Source organism: Erinaceus europaeus, chromosome 7, assembly GCF_950295315.1.
Source record: "Erinaceus europaeus chromosome 7, mEriEur2.1, whole genome shotgun sequence".
NCBI classification, from domain to species: Eukaryota; Metazoa; Chordata; class Mammalia; order Eulipotyphla; family Erinaceidae; genus Erinaceus; species Erinaceus europaeus.
In genome coordinates this window covers 1,350,541-1,363,213 of record NC_080168.1, presented here as the reverse complement: position 1 = coordinate 1,363,213, position 12,673 = coordinate 1,350,541, and the positions used below count along the sequence as shown (strand labels likewise).

The following is a 12,673-nucleotide window of genomic DNA, read 5'->3' as shown; positions in this document are numbered from 1 at the left end:
TCCTTTGTCCCCACAACCTCCAGCATTTGTTGTTACTGTCCTTTCTGATGTGTGATATTCTCAGGGAGTGAAGTGGTATCGCCCTGTTGTCTTTTTTTTGCCTCCAGGGTTATTGCCGGGGCTTGGTGTCTGCACTATGAATTCACTGCTCCTGGGGGCCTTTTTTATTTTTTCCTTTCATTTTCCCATTGTTACTATAATTGTTGCTGATGTTGTTGTTGGATAGGACAGAGAGAAATGGAGAGAGGAGGGGAAAACAGAGAGAGGGAGAGAAAGACAGACACCTGCAGACCTGCTTCACCGCCTGTGAAGCGACTCCCCTGCAGGTGGGGAGCTGGGGGCTTGAACCAGGATCCTTACATGCTACATGCGCTTAACCCACTGCACTACTGCCAGGCCCCCCTCTTGTCTTTATCTTTGCTTCTAATAGCTGGCCCGCGTTTGGGAGAATGTCACATCCCTGGGGACTGGCTGGGCCCCTGGGAGGAAGCTGTTTCCAGGGAGGACGAGTGTTTTCTTTGCCAGACGTGGGGTGGGGGGTGCAAACCCCAGGTGGACAGAGCAGAGCTGGAGTCAGGCAGCTGGATGCCCGGGTCTGAGGACACACGGTCCCGTCCCCCCCCCCCCCCCCGTGGCTGTGGAGCGGCTCCGTTGCTGCGGTCCCCACACAGACTCAGCAGAGGATTCGCAGTCTGTGCTCACTTAAAAAATATCTCTTTTATTAAAAAATATTTCACACTTTGTTTCATTTTAATGAGAGATACAGAAAGAGAGAGAGATGGGAGGGATAGGGGGAGAAAAAGACACCAGAGCCATGCTCAGCTGATGGTGATGCTGGGGATTGAACCAGGAACCTCAGAGCCGCAGGCATGAAGGACTTCCTGCATAACATTATGCTGTCTCCCTAGCCCCCCCCCAATTTTCTTTTCTTCATTGTTATTATTATTTAACTGTTATTAGTGATTTAATAATGAATAACAAGACTGTAAGGCAGCAGGGGTACAATCCTACACAGTCCCCACCACCAGAGTTCTGTGTCCCATCCCCTCCATTGGAAGCTTCCCTATTCTTTAAAAAAATTTTTTTATATTTGTTTACTTATTTTCCCTTTTGTTGCCCTTGTTGTTTTTTATTGTTGTTGTAGTTATTGTTGTTGTTACTGATGCTGTTGTTGTTGGATAGGACAGAGAGAAATGGAGAGAGGAGGGGAAGACAGAGAGGGGGAGAGAAAGACAGACACCTGCAGACCTGCTTCACCGCCTGTGAAGCGACTCCCCTGCAGGTGGGGAGCTGGGGGCTCGAACCAGGACCCTTATGCCAGTCCTTGCACTTTGCACCATATGCACTTAACCCGCTGCGCTACCGCCTGACTCCCGTTTTTTTTTTTGAATTTTTAAAAATTATCTTTATTTGTTGGATAGAGACAGTCAGAAATCGAGAGGGGGGGAGGAGGAGAGAGGGAGAGAGACAGAGACACCTGCAGCCCTGCTTCACCACTTGCAAAGTTTTCCCCCTGCAGGTGGGGACTGGGGGCTCAAACCTGGGTCTTTGTGCCCTGTAATGTGTGCACTCAACCAGGTGCGCCAACTACCCAGGCCCCAGGTTCCCTATTTTTTATCCTTCTGGGAGGATGGACCAAAATTCTTTATGGAGAGCAGAAGGTGGAAGTTCTGGCTTCTGTAGTTGCTTCTCCTCTGGACCTGGGTGTTGGCAGGTGGATCCACACCCCCAGCCTGTGTCTGTCTTTCCTAGTGGGGTGGGGGCTCTGGAGAGGTGATACTTTTGGACACAGTGGTGATATTGTTATTATTATTTCTATTGCCACCAGGGCTATTGCTGGGGCTCAGTGCCAGCACTGTGAACTCACCATTCTAGGCAGGCATTTTTTCTTTTTTCTTTCCTTTCTATTTTATTGCACAGGACAGAGAGACATTGAGAGGGGAGGAAGAGATAGAGAAGAAGAGAGACAGGGAGGCACTTGCAACCCTGCTTCACTGCCTCCTGCAGGTGAGGAGCGGGGCCTCGAAACCAGCTCCTTGCTTATGGTAACGTGAGCACTTAACCAGGTGCACCACCTCCAGGCCCCTGGCTGGCCTTTTTAAAAAGTTTATTTATTTATTTGTTTGTTTGTTTTTGATGGGCATGAGCAGAGCCTCACCCTGACAGGGCAGGGGTGCCCAGAATTGAGCCTGGAGGCCCAACAGCAGACGTGGCTTCTCCAGCCTTCATGTGATCTGCCCACGCGGGCTGGGCCATATTCTCTCTCTCTGCTTGTGCTGTTGCCCGTCCACACGGGGAGGGGTCCTGTGGGATCCCTCCAGGCTTTGGGGTCACCCTCTTTCATCAGAGGATGCTATGTGGGGAACCCTGGCCCCCAGACCTGGTGCCCCCCCCCCCCCAGACTGTCATCTCAAGCTGGCCCTCAGACTTTCTTCCCTGGGTCCTGAACTCTGGTCCCCATGCCTGGGCGGGGCCTATGGGCCTTCAAGACCTTCTGCTGAACATTCTGGGTGGAATCCAGCACTGCTCCTCAAAGCGCCATCCCCCCCATCCCAACACCAACACCACCCCAGCACCCACCTGCTGCTGCCCACCCTGTCAGTCTGCAGCCCCTCCTCCCCCCCTGGGGCAGGCTCTGTGCACCCTTCCTTCTGGTGATGCCAGGGCTTCTGTGTCACTGGGGGGTTGGGGGGCTGTCCCCTCGCTTTCTGATTCTCAGCCCCCTCCCCCAGTCTTCACACTGAGCACTCAAGTTTGGGGGGGGGGGCTGAATATTTTACAGCACTGAATCGAGTGGCTGCCTTCACAAATGTTCTCTTCAGTCTGGGCTGTTCCCCTTGTCAGCATTTGGGGGTTCCCGCTCAAAGGCCAGAGAGCCGTCTGAAGGGCAGGGCTAACTTCTGGGCTCTGTGTCCTGCCGTCCATCTGTCCTGGTATGATGCCTTCTTGAGGACTGTGACTTCCTGAGGTGATTTAACCCAGGCGCCCAGGGCTTGCATATTCCCTCTCTCTCTCTCATCTATCTATCTATCTATCTATCTATCTATCTATCTATCTATCTTTCTCTCTCTCAGAGTGCTGGGGCTTCCTGCATCCACTCATAGAATAATTTAATACAATTCTGGGGGCTTGTTGTGGGGTTTATCAAGCAGGAGGTTTATTGCAACTTGGGCTTGTTTATTTATTTTTGCCTCCAGTTGCTGGGGCTCAGTGCCAGCACTATGAATCCACTGCTCCTAGTGGCCTTTTTTTCCCTTATTATTATTTTTTTTATTAGATAGGAAAGAGAGAAATTGAGAGAGGATGGGGAAGTGGAGAGGAGAGACAGAGAGATGCCTGCAGACCACTTGTGAAGTGGACCCCCCTACAGGTGGGGAGCAGGGGCTCGAACCTGGGTCCTTGCGCTTGGTAATATGTATGCTTAACTGGGTGCCCTACCGCTGGGCCCTTACAAGAAGGATTTATTTAGGCACATAAAACTGGCAGCAAAATAGGCCAAGAGGGAAAGACCGTCCTGCTGTGTGGCATGGGGGCGGGAAGGAGGCAGAGGCCACCAGGTGGCGAGCAGACTGGAAGAGACTGACCTCTGCTGGACACCTAGTTAAGTGACCTCCTGTGCCCACATCCTTTTGGAGTTTGCCTGTGTCATATGCTCTTGACATCAGGCTGATGTCAGCTGTCTGCTAATTATGTTCATACCCTACAATTCCTTTTGCTTACCATAAGTAAAAGGTGTTCCCAAAACACTCAGACTGCCGCTTCTCTGCCCTGGGCCCTCAGAGCAGCTGCATCAGCCCGAGGAAGACGTCAGGGTGCCTCTGTTTGTGAGAAGCTTTGAATGAGGTTTTTTATTTTTATTTATTTTTATTGCCACCAGACTGATCTCAGGGGCTTGGTGTCACTGTTTCCAGTGGCCACTTTTTCCTCCCCCCCCCCATCTGTTATACTTGATAGGACCAACAGAAGTTGAGAGGGGAATTGATAGAGAGCGAGAACTGCAGATCTGCTTTACCACTCATGAAGCTTCCTCCCTGCAGGCTGGGGGTGGGGCTCAAACCCAGGTTCTTGCACACGTAAACATGCCTGCTTAACTGGGTGCACCACTGCAAAACGTACTTCTTTCTTTCTTTATATAAGAAAGAGATACAGAGAGAGACACACACCAGAGCCCTGCTCAGCTCTGGCTGAGGGTGGTGCCAGGGACTGAACCTGGGACCTTGGGGCCTCAGGCAGGAGTCCTTTTTGCATCAGTACTCTGCTGTCTCCTGGGCTGAGTGATGTGGGTTTGTAAGGATTTCAGCTCTCGCACAGTGCTGATGTCAGGTCTCTCTGGGCCTCCTCCTCCCCCCAGATCCCCCTTCTCCAGATGCCAGGGGCTAGTTTGAGTTTGCAAATGGTGGATTTCCCACCCTGTTCCCATCATTTCTGTAAGAATCTCTTTCATTCAATGTCGGGTTTTCCTTCTGTCGTGTCCTCGACAGGGACTGAACTGGACCTCCAGCCTTCCACTGGCTTCTGGTTTCCGGCCTCCAAACTTCCCGATTCAGTGACTGGGTCTTACCCTGCTGTGGGGACTGTCTGTGTCTTCCCAGCTGGTCCTGGACTCTCCAGACAGACAAAGTGCCACTCTCCTGGCCTCTGTTCCCTACCTCCCGTGGGTGCTGGGGTGGGGCCAGTGTTTTGGGCATTCAAGGAGCAGGGAGAGACAGGGCCTGGGGTCTGTACCGGCTCCCGGGGGGCACATGCTTAGATCTGGACAATTACTGTCCCGCTGCTGGGGTGGGGGGCCATGTGGGGTGCCCACCTCTGTGCCCCACCTTCGGGGGCATTGCCACTGATGTGGGGTGCCCTTTGGCCACCGTCTGCTCCATTTCCAGCTGGTCTCCATGTCCCCTTCCAGAAGGACACAACCCTCCCCTGCCCCCTGAGACCCTGCCACCTACTTCTCTGTGTGTCCCCAGCCCCAGGACGGGACACAGTCCACAGCCAAGAGGCACTCCAGCAGATGGATGTGAGGGCGTTACCCACTCTGGCTCTGAGTTTTCCTCACATGTGTCCAGTGGGCTCCACCTGAAACAGGATGTCAGGGCACTCAGTCCTGGGTTGGTCCTGGATCCCTCGGTGGTCAGGGTCCTGGTGAGGCCCTGCCCACACCTGCCTGTCCCCTTGGCCTTGTGCTATGGCCAGCATGGTGGGGCAGAGGGTCTGAGGCCAGTCCTGTCCAGCCTGCTGTCCTCTCTAACCTTCATCTCCCTTTCTCCTCAGGAGCCCCCTCAAGCCCTCTGGGGTCCCCACTGCCACCACCACCAGGAGTGACCTGGGAAGGTGCAGAGATGGCTGGGGCCTCGGTGAAGGTGGCGGTGCGTGTGCGCCCTTTCAATTCCCGGGAGATGAGCCGCGACTCCAAGTGCATCATCCAGATGTCGGGGAGCACCACCAGTGAGTTGAGGAGCATCTGCAGTGGGTGGGGGAACAGCAGAAGTGAGCAGGGGAGCAGCAGTGAGTAGGGGAGCAGCAGTGAGTAGGGGAGCAGCTGTGAGTAGGGGAGCAGCTGTGAGTAGGGGAGCAGCAGTGAGTAGGGGAGTGGCAGTGAATAGGGGAGTGGCAGTGAGTAGGGGAGCAGCTGTGAGTAGGGGAGCAGCAGTGAGCAGGGGAGCATCAGTGAGCAGGGGAGCAGCAGTGAGTAGGGGAGCAGCAGTGAGTAGGGGAGCGGCAGTGAATAGGGGAGTGGCAGTGAGTAGGGGAGCTGCAGTGAGTAGGGGAGCAGGGGAGCGGCAGTGAGTAGGGGAGCTGCAGTGAGTAGGGGAGCGGCAGTGAGTGGGGGAGCAGCAGTGAATGGGGGAGCAGCAGTGAGACTTGGGAAGTGGGGGACACAGGCAGGGGTGAGGTTGTGCACGCTGGGGCCCCGAGGAGCCACGGGAAACACCTCTGGTAGGGCTGTGCAGAACTGGCCTGAGAGTCCTGCAGGGGTGGGGCGTCCATGGCAGCAGGGCCCCCAGCAGTGAGGGCAGAGAGGGATTGTCTGCTCAGAACTGGCCATCTGGGGGCTGGTGGGTCTGGGCCAGCAGGTGTCCGACAGTCCAGCCCTTTGCTCTGGGCCCTCTTGAGTGGGAGTGCCCCATGAGCCCCTTACACCCTACACCCCCTTCTTTCTCTCGCAGCCATTGTGAATCCCAAACAGCCCAAGGAGACCCCCAAAAGCTTCAGCTTTGACTATTCCTACTGGTCGCACACCTCAGTAAGTCTGGGGGGCCAGGGTGGGGCCCCCACTGCTTTCAGCCTCATGTCCCCCCCGTGGGTGCAGGCCACTGGGTCTGCAGGCTTCTGGTGGGGCCAGGGGCCTGGGGTAGGGGACAGGTGTGCATCTGTGAGACCTACCTTCCTGACCTGTGGCACAGGACCCCAGCTGATGGGCACCCGAGGGCTGTCACTGGGGCAGTGTCACATCCTAGTTGGACACTCTGGCATCCCCACATCATTGGCTGCCCCACACTCGGGAAGCTTGGAGCTGAACCCCACCTGGGATGCCAGGGAGACCCTGACACACTCTACAGCCCTCCCTGCCCTTCCTGCCCTCCCTGCCCTGCTCTGGGCCACTGGCAGTATCCACCCTCTTCCCTGGGGCTCCTGGGACTCAGCTCTGGGTGGGTGTGCTGGGGCTCAGGCATGAAGGGGCTCAGGTGTGACTGGATTCAGGTGTGACTGGGTTCATGTATGCAGATGACCTCAGCTGTGCTGGGTCATGTGTGCTAAGGCTCAGGTGCAGCAGTGCTCAGGTGTGTACGGACCCCGGGTGCCAGGCTCAGGTGTAGCGGATGCTCAGGTGTGTATGGACCCCGGGTGCCGGGCTCAGGTGTAGCAGGTGCTCAGGTGTGTACGGACCCCAGGTGCCGGACTCAGGTGTAGCGGGTGCTCAGGTGTGTACGGACCCCTGGTGCCGGGCTCAGGTGTAGCGGGTGCTCAGGTGTGTACGGACCCCGGGTGCCGGGCTCAGGTGTAGCGGGTGCTCAGGTGTGTATGGACCCCGGGTGCCGGGCTCAGGTGTAGCGGGTGCTCAGGTGTGTACGGACCCCAGGTGCCGGGCTCAGGTGTAGCAGGTGCTCAGGTGTGTATGGACCCCGGGTGCCGGGCTCAGGTGCGATGTGACTCAGATACGAGGGGCTCAGGTGTGTGTGGCTCTGCTCTGCGTGGGTGCCGTGGGCCCCGGGTTGAGGGGTCTCCTACAGCCACCACCCCGCGCCCCCTAGCCGGAAGACATCAACTATGCGTCGCAGAAGCAGGTGTACCGCGACATCGGCGAGGAGATGCTGCAGCACGCCTTCGAGGGCTACAACGTCTGCATCTTCGCCTACGGGCAGACGGGGGCCGGCAAGTCCTACACCATGATGGGCAAGCAGGAGAAGGAGCAGCAGGGCATCATCCCGCAGGCACGGCGGCTGGGGGCACCCGGGGTGGGGGCTCGAAGCAGAAACCCCCGGGGAGGAGCCTGCATGACCACCGAGCAGGAACCTCGGGGAGGGACTCTGGGGGAGGACCCTCAAGGGCAGGGTGGGCATGTCAAGGTCATGGCCATCAGGAGGGCAGGAAGGACACAGGTGCAGGTGGGCCCTGCACCCCACCTAGCCTCCCTCTTGGGGCTCTGGGACCCCAACAGTCATAGCTCAGTGTGGGCAGGGGAGGTCTGAGGGTGGTGGGGAAGGGCAGTGTTCAGTGCCCCCAGTGAAGCAGGAGGTGCTGTGGCTCTGAGGTGGGCTGTGAGGTGGGCTGTGAGGTGGGCCGTGAGGTGGGCTGTGAGGTGGGCCGTGAGGTGGGCTGTGAGGTGGACTCTGAGGTGGGCCGTGAGGTGGGCTGTGAGGTGGACTCTGAGGTGGGCTGTGAGGTGGGCTGTGAGGTGGGCTGTGAGGTGGGCCGTGAGGTGGGCCGTGAGGTGGGCTGTGAGGTGGGCCCTGAGGTGGGCTATGAGGTGGGCCCTGAGGTGGGCTGTGAGGTGGTCTCTGAGGTGGGCTGTGAATGCTCCGAGGGCTGTGTGTGGCTACTCTGACTCTCCCCATCCCCACAGCTCTGCGAGGACCTCTTCTCCAGGATCAACGACACCACCAATGACAACATGTCCTACTCTGTGGAGGTGGGTGTCCCCACGGTTTTGGGGGAGAACACGGGGGTGCGGGAGACATGGTGGGCTTCCCTCTGGGGCCTCTGCCACCACCCGTGAGGCAGCTACAGCATCACAGCGAGGGGGTATGGGGGGTGGGCTTCCTGATATGACCCAAGCAACCTATCTTGGGGTCACCGGCGGTGACCTCCAGCCCCCCCGCCCCGCCTCAGGGGTCCTCGGTGGCAGATGCCGTGCACTCCAGCCGGTGGTGCTGATGTGGTCCCTCACTGCCATCTTGGGGTTTCCTAATGGTGGTCGGCAAACCTCCTGCGTCCCACCTTGGGGTCTCACATGGTGGCCTCACCCCTGTCCTCTGTTGCTTCTTCATCCTGGGGGGCCCCTGAGGGTGGCTTCCACCCCTCACCCCCTGGGACCCCCACCACAGGTCAGCTACATGGAGATCTACTGTGAGCGCGTGCGGGACCTCCTAAACCCCAAGAACAAGGGGAACCTGCGTGTCCGGGAGCATCCTCTGCTGGGCCCCTATGTGGAGGATCTGTCCAAGCTGGCGGTCACCTCCTACAACGACATCCAGGACCTCATGGACTCCGGGAACAAGGCCAGGTGTGCACGGTGGCGCCCCTGGGAACGGCTGTAGCAGCCTGTGGAGAGCTGGGCTCAGCGGGGCCACACAGCGGCTTCAGGGCTGCCCTCTGGGGGCCGGTGGATGCCCAGCTGTGGAGGCTGCCTCAACGTCACAGTGGTCTGGGGACTGAGGACAGCCCTCCCTCCCATCCCCGTTCCCAGGACAGAGGCCCAGGAACAGCCATATGGGAAGATGGAAGGTCTGGGGACACTTCCCTGAGGAAGTGGGGTGGCCCTGGGATACGAAGCCCAAGTCCTCTCTCGGGAGTGAGGTGTCTGATCTCAGAACAGTCCTAGGAGTCGAGGCTGAGTGGGGAGCCGCGGGGGCAGCTGTGGGGAGCACGCCTGGGGTCTATGGGATGCACCTTGGAGGTGAGTGGGGGGCACACCTGTCCCCACACTTGGGGCTCCAAACCATGAATTGCCTAAGGCCTGCTGACCCCTCCAGCCGAGACCTGTTCTCACCACAATCTAGCAAGGGGCGAGGTAGACAGCGTAATGGTTCTGCAAAGAGACTCTCATGCCTGAGGCTCCAAAGTCCCAAGTTCAGTCCCCGCACAACACCATCAGCCCCAGCTGAGCAGAGCTATGCTTGCTGGGACTCCTGACACCTACACTTTTGCTACAAACTAAACCAGCAAGGAGATTTGATATTAAGAAAAAAACCAACACGTTTTTTAATGACTAACTCTCCTAGCCCCACCCACACGCCATGCCACCTGAGGACTTGTTAGGCAGCAGGTGGCAGCACCCCCATGCCATTGCAGCCCGTGGACACCCCAACACAAAAAGGGTTTTCCCCAGAGTCTGTTTTTTCAGTGACAAGGGCCCAGGTGTCGTGTGCTGCTGCCAGGAGCCTCCCCCCACCCCCGTCAGCTGGTGTGTTCAGGGCCTGTGGATGTGGGGCGAGGGAGGTGCCCCCACACTGCCCGCTGTGGTCACCCTGTTCCGTTGGCTGATGTGGCTAAGTTTTGGGACAGAGGCCACAGCATTGGAGCAAAACATAGCAGTATTCACTTTTGATTTTATTTTATTAAAATGAATCATTTATTATTGACTAGAGGCAGAGAGAAACTGAAAGGGGAGGGGAGATAGGGAAAGAGACAGAGAGACTCATGCATCCCTACTTCACCATTCCTGAAGCTTCCTCCCTGCAGGTGGGGACCAGGGGCTTGAACCTCGGTCCTTGAGCACTGTGATGTGAGCTGTACCACTGCCTGGCCCCAACACCTTTTCTTTCCTTTTTTTTTTTGTTTTTGTTTATTTAAACTTTTATTTAGAACTGCACTTTGTAAAAAAAAAATCTCCTTTTATCCCCCCCCCAAAAAAACGATTTAACACAGAGACATTGTAAATCTGGAACATTCTGCACAGTCTGTGGCAGCTCCATCCCTGCCACCCCCCATCACTCCAGGAACTTCTTGGATCATAACCCTGTGTCTTGGGTAAAATCTTTGCCCAGTGGTAGCGCAGTGGGTTAAGCGCACGTGGCGCAAAGCGCAAAGACCAGCATAAGGATCCTGGTTTGAGCCCCCGGCTCCCCACCTGCAGGGGAGTCGCTTCACAGGCGGTGAAGCAGGTCTGCAGGTGTCTCTGTCTTTCTTTCCCCCTCTCTGTCTTCCCCTCCTCTCTCCATTTCTCTCTGTCCTAGCCAACAACAAACAACATCAGCAATAATAGTATTAACCACAACAAGGCTACAATAACAAGGGCAACAAAAGGGGGAAAAATGGCCTCCAGGAGCCTTGGATTCATGGTGAAGGCACTGAGCCCCAGCAGTAACCCTGGAGGCAAAAAAAACCAAAACCAACTCTGCCCAGCCTGGCTCTGAAGTTGTGCCTCTGTTCGGGAGCAGGCGCAGTGGTCTTGTCCCAGGGTATTCGACCACGCCTTCATGCCAGCTGGGACTGGTCAGGGCTCCCCTGCTGGTCAGGCAGCCCAGGGACCTGATACCCCAGAACCCTCAAGTCACCACATGTGGCTTCTGTTCCCAGGACTGTGGCAGCCACCAACATGAACGAGACTAGCAGCCGCTCCCATGCCGTCTTCAACATCATCTTCACTCAGAAGCGGCATGATGCAGAGACAGACATCACCACAGAGAAAGTGAGTGAGTGTGTGTGTGTGTGTGTGTGTGTGTGTGTGTGTGTGTGTGTGTGTTGTTGGGGGGTGGTGGCGGTGCACAGAGCCAGTAGGGAGATTGAGGATGAGACACAGACTGGGAGGTTCTGTCTCTGAGGCCCCTAGGTGTGGGTTGGGGTGGAGCTGTGGACTCTGTGTTCTCTATGAGGGAGAAATTGACAGTGCAAGGAAGGAGGCAGACCCTGGGGTCCACACCAAGCACCCAGGCCTGCCTGGTGGCCCTCATGGGGGGTCCCTGTTGAATTCAAGTTGTCACAGCAGTGACTAGGCCCATCACTGGCCACAGGAAAGGAGGGAGCCTTATCTGTGAGCACAAAGATACAGTTGTGCTCCAGATGCTGCCCTGCCTACACCCAGAGGACTTTCCCACCCCTGCACCCCACTTTCCCACCCCTGCACCCACTTTCCCACACCTGAACCCACTTTCCCACACCTGAACCCCACTTTCCCACACCTGAACCCCACTCTCCAACCCCTGCACCCCACTTTCCCACACCTGCAACCACTTTCCCACCCCTGCACCCCACTCTCCCACCCTGTACCCACTTTCCCACCCCTGAACCCCACTCTCCCACTCCTGAAACCCACTTTCCCAATGCTATACCCCACTTACCCACACCTGAACACCACTTTCCCACACCTGAACCCCACTTACCCACACGTGAACCCCACTTTCCCACACCTGAACCCCACTTTCCCACACCTGAACCCCACTTTCCCACCCCTGCACCTCACTTTCCCACACCTGAACCAATTTACCACCCAGAAACCCACTTTCCCACACCTGCACCCACTTTCCCACCCCTGCACCCCACATTCCCACCCATGAACCCGACTTTCCGACCACTGCATCCACTTTCCCACACCTGCACCCCACTTTCCCACCCCTGCACCCCACTTTCCCACACCTGCACCCACTTTCCCACATCTGCACCAATCTTCCAACACCTGCACCCCACTTTCCCACCCCTGCACCCACTTTCCCATACCTGCACCCCACTTTCCCACACTTGCACCGCACTTACCCACACGTGAACCCCACTTACCCACACGTGAACCCCACTTTCCCACACCTGAACCCCACTTTCCCACCCCTGCACCCCACTTTCCCACACCTGAACCAATTTACCACCCAGAAACCCACTTTCCCACACCTGCACCCCACTTTCCCACCCTTGAACCCCACATTCCCACCCATGAACCCGACTTTCCGACCACTGCATCCACTTTCCCACACCTGCACCCCACTTTCCCACACCTGCACCCCACTTTCCCACACCTGCACCCACTTTCCCACACCTGCACCAATCTTCCAACACCTGCACCCCACTTTCCCACCCCTGCAACCACTTTCCCACACCTGCAACCCACTTTCCCACACTTGCACCGCACTTACCCACACGTGAACCCCACTTTCCCACACCTGAAACCCACTTTCCCACACCTGAACCCCACTTTCCCACCCCTGCACCCCACTTTCCCACACCTGAACCAATTTACCACCCAGAAACCCACTTTCCCACACCTGCACCCCACTTTCCCACACCTGAACCCCACTTTCCCACCCATGAACCCGACTTTCCGACCACTGCATCCACTTTCCCACACCTGCACCCCACTTTACAACCGTGAACGCCACTTTCCCACCCCTGAACCCCATTATAACACACCTGCACCCAACTTTCCCACCCCTGCACCCCATTTTCACACCCCTTAACCCCACTTTCCCACCCTTCACCCCACTTTCCCACACCCGAACCCCATTTTCGCAACCCTGAACCCTACTTTCCC

At 56.9% G+C, this 12,673-nt stretch overlaps 1 protein-coding gene across 13 annotated transcripts in view; it reads left to right on the top strand.

Moving 5' to 3' along the window:
- Positions 1-12,673, top strand: part of KIF1A (kinesin family member 1A) — a 71,863-nt gene that overhangs the window by 14,671 nt on the left and 44,519 nt on the right. For all 13 annotated transcript variants that reach the window (XM_060193563.1, XM_060193562.1, XM_060193560.1 and 10 more), the window contains exons 2-7: positions 5,266-5,439; positions 6,162-6,238; positions 7,248-7,427; positions 8,060-8,125; positions 8,541-8,719; positions 10,735-10,846. In XM_060193563.1, coding sequence (XP_060049546.1) covers positions 5,334-5,439; positions 6,162-6,238; positions 7,248-7,427; positions 8,060-8,125; positions 8,541-8,719; positions 10,735-10,846 — 720 coding nt within the window. In that variant the 5' untranslated portion in view covers positions 5,266-5,333. The remainder of the gene's footprint in view (positions 1-5,265; positions 5,440-6,161; positions 6,239-7,247; positions 7,428-8,059; positions 8,126-8,540; positions 8,720-10,734; positions 10,847-12,673) is intronic.